The sequence below is a fragment of the Ochlerotatus camptorhynchus genome, unplaced genomic scaffold (genome assembly GCF_037179485.1).
Source record: "Ochlerotatus camptorhynchus isolate MF236.1 unplaced genomic scaffold, CSIRO-AGI_Acam_v1.1 ptg000077l, whole genome shotgun sequence".
Classification (NCBI taxonomy): Eukaryota; Metazoa; Arthropoda; class Insecta; order Diptera; family Culicidae; genus Ochlerotatus; species Ochlerotatus camptorhynchus.
Window position 1 is genome coordinate 197,451 of NW_027040567.1, and position 12,589 is coordinate 210,039.

The 12,589-nt window shown below is 43.1% G+C and overlaps 1 protein-coding gene across 2 annotated transcripts in view; it reads left to right on the plus strand.

The window, feature by feature from the left end:
* Positions 1-12,589, plus strand: part of LOC135697691 (orexin/Hypocretin receptor type 1-like) — a 346,064-nt gene that overhangs the window by 76,592 nt on the left and 256,883 nt on the right. For both annotated transcript variants that reach the window (XM_065217465.1, XM_065217466.1), the window contains exon 2: positions 7,811-8,005. In XM_065217465.1, the coding sequence (XP_065073537.1) occupies positions 7,811-8,005 (195 nt within the window). The remainder of the gene's footprint in view (positions 1-7,810; positions 8,006-12,589) is intronic.

A 12,589-nucleotide genomic window follows, 5' to 3' on the forward strand; every position in this document is an offset into this window, starting at 1 on the left:
TTTATCTCCATTTTGAGGGTACAAAAACGGACTGTTTTTTTTTTGTCAAAACGTCGACTATTTTTATTTTTCAACCAAAGCAAAAACGGCTACGTACAAGACTGGGTCATCTATCAGAGAATAACCCCAAAAAAAATCGTTGTTCCAGCTCCAGTGGTGTGACCGCCAGACGTCCCGCCCCGCGACGACTCAGACGGGAGGTCTCCTGGGGAACCTGGTGCAGCGGCTACAGGAGACATCCAATCACGCCAAAAAAAATCTCAATTAAAGAGGACATTTTTTTTTGAATTGATCGTTATTTACCCTAAAAAAAAAATCGTGAAAATGACCTATTTTTCATGCCGCCAGAGTGGACTACCCCCTTAAGGTTGTTTAGTTCACTGGACTTGAAGTGAACTAATAAAAAACCCTAGGACGGGATTTCATTTTCATTTTGATTGCTTGGATTAGCACAACTCCATGTAATTTAATCTACAAAATGGTGAGTTGACAACCTGGAAGGAGCGGAATACCTAGCCCTGGTCCTCACAAGTTCCTACTTCACGCCTCCTCGAGTCATATGATAACAAAAGACTACCAGCTGAAACATGGACACAGCTGGTTGGCGTAGCCTGGGCAATGTTGCCAGTCCGGCAATAGCAAAGTGAAGAGGTGCGACGCCAACACTGGCGCGGTAACCATAGTACGGTGATAGAGGAAATGCTTCACCAAACCTGAGCGTCTGCTCACCATGGAGGTGCGGCTCAAAACGGCGTCTGTTCTCCATGTTAGGAGCGGCTGATCACCGTCCTAGTGCCAGCGTGGGACTCTAAACAGAGCTGTGCACGATGGTCCCCCGGCGAGACAGGGGGTTGGGGCAGGCCCAACAAGCCGCCCTGCAAAAAAAAAACAAAGTTGCAAATACCGAAGAAAGAAATACGAATCGGAACAATCGGCACAGACCTACGCGACGAAATAAGGACTACGATTGGAAACTCGGAACATGGAACTGCAAATCGCTCGGCCTCCCGGGTTGCGATATGTTAATCTATGACGAACTTCAACCACGCAACTTCGAAGTCGTAGCACTGCAGGAACTTTGCTGGACGGGACAAAAGGTATAGAAAAGCGGGCATCGAGCGGCTACTTTCTACCAGAGCTGTGGCACCACCAACGAGCTGGGAACCGGCTTTGTAGTGCTGGGTAAGATGCGCCAACGCGTGATTGGTTGGCAGCCGATCAACGCGAGGATGTGCAAGTTGAGGATTAAGGGCCGTTTCTTCAACTACAGCATCATCAACGTGCACTGCCCACACGAAGGGAGACCCGACGACGAGAAAGAAGCGTTCTATGCGCAGCTGGAGCAGGTGTACGACGGCTGTTCGCAACGGGACGTCAAAATCGTCATCGGCGACATGAACGCTCAGGTAGGACGGGAGGCAATGTATAGACCGGCAATCGGGCCAAACAGCCTGCATGCCGTATCGAACGACAACGGCCAACGATGCGTGAACTTTGCAGCCTCCCGGGGTATGGTAGTTCGAAGTACCTTTTTCCCCCGCAAGGATATCCACAAAGCCACATGGAGATCACCTGACCAACACACAGAAAACCAAATCGATCACGTTCTAATCGACGGGAAATTCTTCTCCGACATTATCAACGTCCGCACGTACCGCAGTGCGAACATAGATTCGGACCACTACCTAGTTGCAGTATGCATGCGCTCAAAACTCTCGACGGTGCATAACACACGTCGAAGTCGAACGCCACGACCCAACATTGAGCAACTACGGGACACCGGAGTTGCCCAGGACTACGCGCAGCAGCTGGAAGTTGCACTACCCACGGAAGAGCAGCTTGGCGCAGCTTCTCTTGAAGATGGCTGGAGGGACATCCGTTCAGCCATAGGTAGTACTGCTGTAGCGGCACTAGGTACTGCAATCCCGGACCGAAGAAATGACTGGTTTGACGGCGAATGCAAACTGTTAGTAGAGGAGAAGAATGCAGCACGGGCGAGAATGCTGCAACACCGCACGAGATTGAATGTGGAGCGATACAGACAAGCGCGGAACAGACAAAACTCGGTTTTCCGAAGGAAGAAGCGTCAGCAGGAAGATCGAGATCGCGAGGCGATGGAAAATCTGTACCGCGTAAACGACACACGGAAGTTCTACGAGAAGCTAAATAGTTCGCGCAAAGGCTACGTGCCGCAAGCCGATATGTGCAAGGACTTGGACGGTAACCTTCTCACGAACGAGTGTGAGGTGATTGAGAGGTGGAAGCAGTACTATGACGAGCACCTCAACGGTGAAGCAGCAGAAAACGAAGGTGGCATGGCAACAGACCTTGGAGCACGCGCAGAAGACGACAGGCTACCGGCCCCTGATCTTCAAGAAGTTGAGGAGGAGATCGGTCGGCTGAAGAACAACAAAGCAACTGGTGTAGATCAACTACCAAGTGAGCTATTGAAATACGGTGGTGAAGCACTGGCTAGAGCGCTGCACTGGGTAATTGCCAAGATTTGGGAGGAGGAGATATTACCGGAGGAGTGGATGGAAGGTGTCGTATGCCCAATCTACAAAAAGGGCGACAAGTTGGATTGCTGCAACTACCGCGCGATCACACTGCTGAGCGCCGCCTACAAGGTACTCTCCCAAATTCTATGCCGCCGTCTGTCACCATATGCAAGAGAGTTCGTGGGGCAATACCAGGCGGGATTCATGGGTGCCCGCGCTACCACGGACCAAATTTTCGCGATTCGGCAGGTTCTGCAGAAATGCCGCGAATACAACGTGCCCACACATCATTTGTTCATCGATTTCAAATCCGCATACGACACAATCGATCGAGATCAGCTATGGCAGATTATGCACGAGTACGGATTTCCGGATAAACTGACGCGATTGGTCAAGGCGACGATGGATCGAGTGACGTGCGTTGTTCGAGTATCGGGGACACTCTCGAGTCCCTTTGAATCTCGAAGGGGGTTACGGCAGGGTGATGGACTTTCGTGTCTGCTGTTCAACATCGCGTTAGAAGGTGTGATCAGAAGAGCTGGGATAGACACGAGTGGCACGATATTCAGGAAGTCCATCCAGCTCCTTGGTTTCGCCGATGACATTGACATTATGGCACGGAACTTTGAGATGATGGCGGAAACGTACATCAGACTGAAGGCTGAAGCTAGACGGATTGGACTTGCCATCAACGCATCAAAGACAAAATATATGAAAGCAAGAGGTTCTAGGGAAGACAATGTTAGCCTCCCACCCCGAGTTCAGATTGACGGTGATGAAATCGAGGTGGTCGATGAGTTCGTGTATTTGGGCTCACTGGTGACCGCCGAAAATGATACCAGCAGAGAAATTCAAAGACGCATTATGGCAGGGAATCGTGCCTACTTTGGACTCCGGAGGACGCTCCGGTCGAATAAAATTCGCCGCCGCACGAAGTTGACTGTCTACAAGACGCTGATTAGACCGGTGGTCCTTTACGGCCACGAGACCTGGACTATGCTCGTGGAGGACCAACGCGCCCTTGGTGTTTTCGAACGGAAGGTGTTGCGTACCATCTACGGTGGAGTGCAGATGGATGACGGAACGTGGAGGAGGCGAATGAACCACGAATTGCACCAGCTGCTGGGAGAACCATCCATCGTCCACATTGCAAAAATTGGGCGTATACGGTGGGCTGGGCACGTCGTAAGAATGCCGCACGACGACCCAGTGAAAATGGTTCTAGAAAGCGACCCAACAGGAACAAGAAGAAGAGGCGCGCAGCGGGCAAGGTGGATCGACCAAGTAGAAGGTGACCTGCGGACCCTTCGCAGACTACGAGGCTGGCGAACTGTGGCCATGGATCGAGTAGAGTGGAGACGACTTCTTCGGACAGCAGAGGACAACAAGGCCTTAGCCTGATTGGTAAGTAAGGTATGTAATTTAATCTTTTCATCTTTGATGTGATCCAGGGATTCACCAATCGATATACCTTTCAAGAAAACCTTGACAGACGTTCAGTGTTGGTGTTGCAAGTGAAAAATGTGTGTTGCTTCTCAGTAAGATACTTGAGAAGACGTTTGAATCCGCCCAAGATTTCAGCCAATACACGGTATTCCCCCCAACAGCCAATTTGAGGTGAAAACATGAATTTAACGAAATACAAAAGTTTCATGCGAAGAACATAAAAAAACAGAAGTGGTTATCACAATAGAGGGGACCTTTTCCTTCTTGTTATTAAGCCGGCATAGTTTACTTGAATTTAACCTGGATGATGAATCACTCTCATCATCAGTGAGCATATCAAATTGATTGCTCAAATACATTTCATCAGAAAGAGGATCAAGAGATTGCCCCTTTTCTTTTGCGTTTACGCGCCATGGCGGCAGTAAAACGTGTATCCAAATTGACTTCCAAGCAGATTATTATAAGAATCCAAAGGATCGAAGAGGAATTTTCCAAGTCGATGGCCAAGCAAGATTACTTCGGGTAGGGTCAAAACAAGGATCGAAGAGGAATAAGAGTCGAACAAAGTGGAAAATGCACTGAGAAGTGGTGTTTAAATTGTAGCTTTAGGAGGCTGTAACACCAACCGGTGGAAACTAATGATTTTAAATTGGCTCACTCTGGACTAGCCTATCAGTCCCAAGTAAATCGATTAACGCACTCCATTCTAGTCGAAACTCTAGTACTACCCTATGTTGGTTTTGATTCGATATGAAAGTTTGACCGAAAATGAGGGGTTCGTGGATTTTTCTATGTTTCGATGGGTGCAACGATTAGCTTGGGATCGAAGAGAGTACCAGAGCTGAGCCAAAAAGTTGAGCATGTTTCTTCGGAACCTTCTGGTCTTAGAGTTATCTCTATGGTAACAGTTTCTTCAGCGAAAAGCAGATAGATCCGTACGGCAAGAAAGCACGATGAGGACTGTGTAATTATGGCTTTAAAATCGGTATTTCTTCAGCAACACATCCATTTGACTTGTTGAGACATTTTTAAAACTTAGAAATTATTACCGTCTTCGGTAATTATTTACAGACTAACTTTTAATTTCAGAACACTGCCAGCCTTGTTTAAATAATCGAGTTTTGCGATTGTGGTGAAGTTTAAGATGTTTTTAAACCATAAACCTAATGAATCAAAATGCTGAACAGTTCAGCTGTTGAAAGTTCAGTAATAACTACCGAAGTCGTCAATCATTTCTAAGTGTGAATGTTTGGAGATGTTATTAATTACATAAAATTACCCAACTTTGCTCCAGGCTGTGACATACTAACTGACAAGCCTGTGAATATACCATAATGCTTCAGGAAAAGGATTACCATAGAGCATGGTCAACTTTGACATGTTGTTAATTTGTTAAATAATTAAATATAGTTGCAACGTGTTGCAGATGATCCAGCTGAACAATTCATTCTTTTTTTGTTTTTTTGTTAAGTAATTTATTTGTAAGGCTCAATTTACAGAGCAGAGAATTCTTATTCACTATACAAAACATCCTAAAACTATAGTCAAAAGGTACAACACAATAAGCACTTTAACTTCGGCTGTCTAATAAGCCTCCTTCATCCGAACGGGATCCGCTTCCAGTGGTTTCATTGTATGGCAGTATCGCCAACGAGGTGCAGAGCACTTCCAGTGCAGCAATGGACGCAAAACGTGGTCATCACTTACACACTAATCCCGAAATGGTTGCTTTCCAAAGTCGACGTCGCATCGACCGAAAGAACTGCTGACGAAGAACAATGAGGAGGACCACACAATAGTTGCTGCCGAGTAAGCAGACGATCGCGTGACACACATCGAGAGTGACTTGCTTCTGTCGACAGCCGAGGGAACACTGAGAAATTCTTTCCAATAAAAACTTTTTTGAAGACACCAAATTGGTTAAACTTCATCTTCATACACTTTCTATATTTCCCCTGAAATTCACCCTTCTGGACCACTGTGCACTGTGGCCCTGGACACTTGATATAACCTCCATAGCACTTGATTTTGAATTCTCATGAGATTTGAGGTATCACATGATAGGTTGTGGTCCACTTTCCTCGGGGTATCCGTTACATCATAACCATTGGAGGAAGTTGAGTTTTCATAGAATTTGAGATGTTACATGATAAGTTTAACATCGTTCAGGTCATTTCAAGACTCATGACTTATATTCACCGGGATATGTTCCTGCCATAGCTCCAGAACCAGTTTACCGATTATAAAAACATTAAATCAACATTCTATGGGACCTTAGACTGATGCAAAATTTGAAATTTTCACTCCACAGTGCTTAAACGGTTCCAAATTGGATCCTGCTTAACCTCCCAAAATTTGAACTACTTTAGTAAGAAACTGACTTGGCACAAACCATTTCAATTTTATATGGGAATTACTATGGGAAAACTTATGTTTTTGTTCATATCTATCGAACAATTCACCACATAACTATGCTTTTAAAAATTGTAGCAGTGATTGTAGCAAATTTTCTCAGCTACAACTTTGTTGAAAACCACTTTTCAATCAAATGTAAGGAACAAAAGTTATTAATGATTCAAGTCACTGATGTCTTATGATTATGCTCATCCAACTGTTCAGCAGGCAACATTGGTGTTTCTGGTGCGAAGAATAGAGGACAAATATCATGGCTACTATGTCACACTGCAGAATACAGTGTTGCCCACAGAACAGCTGCTTGATCAAGCCATAAGATTATCAATCTTTTAAACAATTAATAAAAATTTAATTCGACATTTGGCTGAAAATCAATATTTCGCAAAGTTGTAGCTTAGAAAATTTCCCGTATGAAAAGTTAAAGAAATTTTTAAAAAGCAATACGGAAAATGGGTAGAAGACAATACACAAAAAGTTTGGTTTTCCCATAGAAATTTCCATATAAACTTCGAATAGTTTGTGCCAAGTCAGTTTCTTACCAAATGAGTTTAAATTTTGGGAGGCTAATCAGGACCTGATTTGAAACCGTTTGAGCACTGTGGAACGAATATTTCAAATTTTGCATAAGTCTAATGGGACCTCTATACCTTTCATTTGGTGGTTGTGGCGTCCAATTCGGTCCAACACAAACACACACACATTCAGACATTTTCTGATGTCGTCGAGCTGAGTCGAAAAATATGAAGCTAAGATTAAACGTAGGTTTTAAGCAGTTTCAGGCAAAACAGCGAAAAACAACTTTTTTAACCTACCTTATCCGATTCGTATGAAACTTGGCGAAATTTTTTATTGTGAACAATGATTCACATTTTTGCAAAAATTCGACAGTTTCGATCTTGTAAAATTTTCAGGCGTCATTTTGCTGTTTTATTTAAGCATTCCGCTTACAACACAATTTCATTACTTCAATAAGCCATTTTGACATTTTTCTAAGAATTTAAGCACGGAAACAACATCTCTCTGTGAAAAATAAACAAAGCATGATTTTTATATTTATTTTGAATAATAATAAAAAAAAATTGTTAAAAACCCCAAATATCTCAAAATGTCTTTGCCAAGTATCCTGCAAATCGGAGAAGGTCGAGTTTATCCTATGTATCATTTGGCGTGGAACTGCTCAAAAAACGAAAATCTGTCTAATCAACCCTTGTAAAGTTTGAAAATTTTATAAAATCGATTGAATAACCTCCTGGATTTAATTCACCAAAATACAGTGCTGCTCTGAATAAAAGCATTACAGGCTCATGTCCATGTAAAAAAAACTTGCCGGTTTTGATATTTTGTAACTTTGATCTATTTTGATTTTGACCAATCGAAGAAACAAATAAAAAAATTCAATTAAACATAATATAATAATTAATTTTTAAATTGAATATTCCTTTCCCCCACAGGTCGGCAACGCGTTGGTCTGCATCGCCGTTTACACCAACCACTCGATGCGAACCGTGACGAACATCTTCATCGTCAATCTAGCGGTGGCGGACTTTTTCGTGATCCTATTCTGCCTGCCGCCGACCGTCGTCTGGGATGTGACCGAGACGTGGTTTATGGGCAAAGCCATGTGCAAGGTCGTCATCTACTTTCAGGTAAGCAACGATTCGAGCTGGTCCAACCAGGAAAGATGAAATCTCGCGTCATACGAGACAAGGGCCTGTTAATCAATTATCTTAATCGATTTTCTCTTTCGCAAATAACGCGACTGGAAATACATTTTCCATCGAGTGTGTTGTTTCAGGCACAAGCTAACACAATCTTCTGTCGAACTGTGCTACGAGCATAACGAGAAAGTAGTTTATGTTGTCGTGGTAAACCAAAGAGAAAGTTGATGAAGAGAATCGATCAACAAAAATATGCCCTTTTCAAATGTTAAGCGAGAAATGCCACCGGTTAAAGCATCCGAAATAAAGGGGGTAAATTCGCTGGAAAAAACAAAACGATGAATTTGGAATTGATTACAATTGCTGCTGGAAGAGGATTTCTGTGGAACTCGTCAGCAATTAGGATCCGAAATTCCATCCATTTTTTTTCGCTTCGATGGAAGTCGTTCGTCGTTCTGTGGACGATTGCTGGCCCTAATTGGGATTGGAGTTCAATTGAATAACGAGGAAATCTGTTAGAAAATTCTTCTTATTTGTTAAATTTAGATTAATCTTTTCCGAATGGTATTCAAGTTGTATCTACTCGTGTTTGATCTTCATCAACAGTTAATGAATCAACATCAGCACTAAACCAAAATACCAGACCTCCCACCATTCGTAATTACGGTCATTTCAACAAACACATAATTTCAATTAGACCTGAAACACGGCAGTGGCCAGAACAAATCACCGGCACCATTTACACCTCGTTATTCATGGCATAGAAAACGGTGAGTGAGGCCACGAATACCACCAACGGGGTTCTCCAATTGGATGGAATTTATGTACATTTATAATTGCAATTGGCGATTCGAACCACGAAAACTATGGGACGAGGTTGTTTTCCGAAATATTTGCCGCAGGGATTATATTATTTGCATCCGTCCAGTGAGTTGTCACTAGTCAAAATATTCAAAGGATTGTTTTGCAACAAACTATCGGCAGTCGATTTCTGATTTAGGTTGATTCAATATATTTGGATGTCACCGGTGATGGTTACACAGTGGTACACCGAAATGAATCGAATGTGCAAATCGAGGAAGTCGGTTTTTTTAAATAACTAACTACAGGTGTTGTTTGTGATGACAGTGACGATATAATGGAAAGTTGACATTTGATCCGTAGCTCACTCTAGCTCGTGGTTCAGTGTGGTCCTGGTCATACGTGGGTGGCAAGCGAAAATAGAAATCGGGTAGTAGAAATCCCCATTCAGCGAACGTCACAGCTTTCACTCCGGAGCAGCTGTTAAAAAAATGGTTCCGATTCTAAATATATTTTTTATAATCAAAACTAAGTGGGAAATTTCGATCTACACTAGATACAGTGTAACCATAGACCTAGTTTCCAATACATCTGCCATGGCATTGTTGAACGATGAGAAGGCGTTCAACAATGTTCGGTATGATGGCCTAGTGTTCAAGCTGTATCGATACAAGTTCCCGATCATCCTTGTTAAGATCATCAAAAACTACTTGTCGGGCAGATCATTCCAGGTCTTCTTGAACAATTCACCTTCTGATACGTTCAACGTTGATGCTGGGTTCCCCCAGGGTAGCCTCCTTGGTCCTATCCTCTTGAATACCTGCACGTCAGATGTTCCTCCCCTTCCGGGTGGTGGTATTTTTTCAATGTTTGCAGATGACACTGCCATCGAGTGATCCGTGCTCTAACGAGAAAACTCTAATCAGGCCTAGATGTTCTGTCCGACTATTTTGTATCAGTGCAGCTAAAACACAGACCATACTATTTCCGCACTCCAATTCACCTCGGCTTGTCCCGCCTGGTAACTTTAAAGTCCACCTTGATAATACTCCCATTGAATGGTCGAGTGAAATCGTCTACCTTGGTCTCACCCTTGATAGCAAGTTGCTGTTCCTTGCCCATGTGGACAAATCATCCACTAAGTGCAACGCCAATCTGGGAGAGCTGAACAAAGTGCCATCACCTCAAACTCCAATAAATCCAGAACAAGATCCTCAGGATGACCCTGAACAGTCCCCCGTGGACTTAAAATTCTGAGATCCACCGCCTGGCTGGTCTTCAGACACTGCAGGAGCGGAGTACGTTCATCCTCGAAACATTCAGAGACGCCTGTCTGAGATCAAATCACGAAATCATACTAATCTTGCTAATTAGGTTAAATTATTCGAACCCCAAAGGCAGGGCTGGTAGCGATCACTGCTGTCAGAAATAGTAATTTTAGTGACCATGTTGAATAAATTATTGACCAAATAGTGACTTATTTTTTTGTTTATTAATTTATTTGATAAGGCTCAACCGAATTAACTTTACAGAGCCGAGGATTCTTGTTCACATTACAATACAACGTAAAACTATAGTCAAAAGGTACAACACAATAAACATTTTATCTTCCGCTATCTATTAAGCCTCCTTCACCAGAACGGGAGGCGCTTCCATTGGTTTCATTGTATGACAGATTCGCCAACGGGGGTCAGAGCTCTTCCAGTGCAGCAATTGAGTTCTCCAAGCAGGATCTCACGAACACTACACTAATAATATAATTTTACACACACTAACGTATACTGTGATGTGTACGGTAAGAATCAAACATCCATTTATGAATAAAAGTGAACCCATTGTCAATAAAAATGGCACTACTAATTATTGAGTAATTTATTATATCAATTCAGTAGTATTTGTTAGCTACTGTTAGCAGAAACTCATTGTTGTTAAAAAAAATACTCATTAATGAGTAAAGCCACTTTTATTAAAAACGGGTTAACTTTTACTCATAAAAGGGTATTTGACTGTTACCGTGCAAGCGCAGGGTTTGTTTTCGTTTTTTTGTTTATTTTTACTTTAGAATGACAGTTCTAACAGCAAACAAAAAATTTATCATAGCTAACAAAAGAATTCATCTCACTAACACACGCAAATTGCACCAATACGAACCCGCCTGGAGAGGACTATGGACGCAAAACGTGGTCAGCACTCACACATTCATCACGAAACGGTTGCTTTCCAAAGCCGACGACGCATCGACCGAAAGAACTGCTGATAAAGAACAATGAGGAGGACCACACAATGGTTGCTGTCGAGAAAACAGACGATCGCGTGGCACACATTGAGAGTGGTCTGCTTCTGTCGACAGCCGAGTGAACACTGCAAATAGTAGTAGCAGTAGTAGTAGTAAAATCACAGACAAACAGACATAACACTTGCAAGTTGTTCGTCGAACAAGCATTTAACGGACAATTTAAAAGTATCGTAGTTGGTAGTACCGCCACCTGTGGCGCGCATAGTCAATTCCCTTGCGTTTGACGTTTACACACTACCACCATCTGTTCAGTGTAGTGCCCACTAGAGTGTACTCAACAGATGGCGGTAATGTTTTAGCGACGATGTTTTACAGTGAGAAATATTCAATGGGTTATGTCTGTTTGTCTGTGGTAAAATTATGTTTATTTCTGTTGATTGTGGTAGTACAATGATTTATCATTTTAATTGATTAGCCTACCTGGCTCTTCATCTTTGTTTAATTTGATATTCTAATTTAATATTTGCGTTCTTCAACTAGTTTACAGAATATCCCTTCGGGAATGTGTTTTATTTGAATTGAAAAAAAGTGATAACCTACCTAACTACGAGTATAACTTAACCTCACGTGCTAGATCACGTATGATCTGATGATTTGATCTCAGACAGGTGTCTCTGAACCTTTCCAGGATGAATACTCTCCGTTCTTCTAATGTCTGAATTCCAGCCAGAAGGTGGATCTCAGAATTTCTAGTCCGCGAGGGACTGTTTAGGACCATCCTAAAGATCTTGTTCTGAATCAGGACGTCCAAGCCTCTCTGAAGTTTGGCAGTCAGAGCTCCGAAGACCCTACCCTTGTAGACGATGGATGTATCATCTGCGAACAGAGACAACGATCCACCATCAAGGAGAGCCGGCATATCGGAGGTGAACAGGTTGAATAGGATGGGGTCAAGGATGCTTCCTTGTGGAACCCCGGCACCGATGTTGAAAGCATTCAAAGAGACTCGGAACATCCTGTCTGATAGATAGTTGTTTATTATCTTCGCTAGGAAGATTGGAAGACCGTACTACTGCAATTTGAACACCAGGCCATCATGCCAGACATTGTCGAAAGCTTTCTCAACGTCCAACAACGCCATGGCAGATGTTTTCAAAACAGACTTGTTCAGTCTGAGCATGTTTGTTACTCGAATCAGCTGGTGGACGGTCGAACGACCTTTCCGAAAACCAAACTGTTCCTCGAGGAACAAGTTGTTTTCATCGGCAGATGTTAGGAGCCGGTGGTACACTGCTCTTTCGAACAGTTTTGATAACCCTGAGAGAAGGCTGATTGGTCGATAAGGGCCGGATCCTTTCCAGGTTTCCGGACGGGTATGACTTTAGCTGACTTCCAACACGAGGGGAAGTAGCCAAGTCTGATTCAAGATGGTTGTAGAATCTGGAACTCAAGTGTTTGAGTTCCAGATTCAGGATGCTATCGAAGCCTGGGGCCTTCATGTTTTTAGATGATTTGATATAGGCCAACAGTTCGTC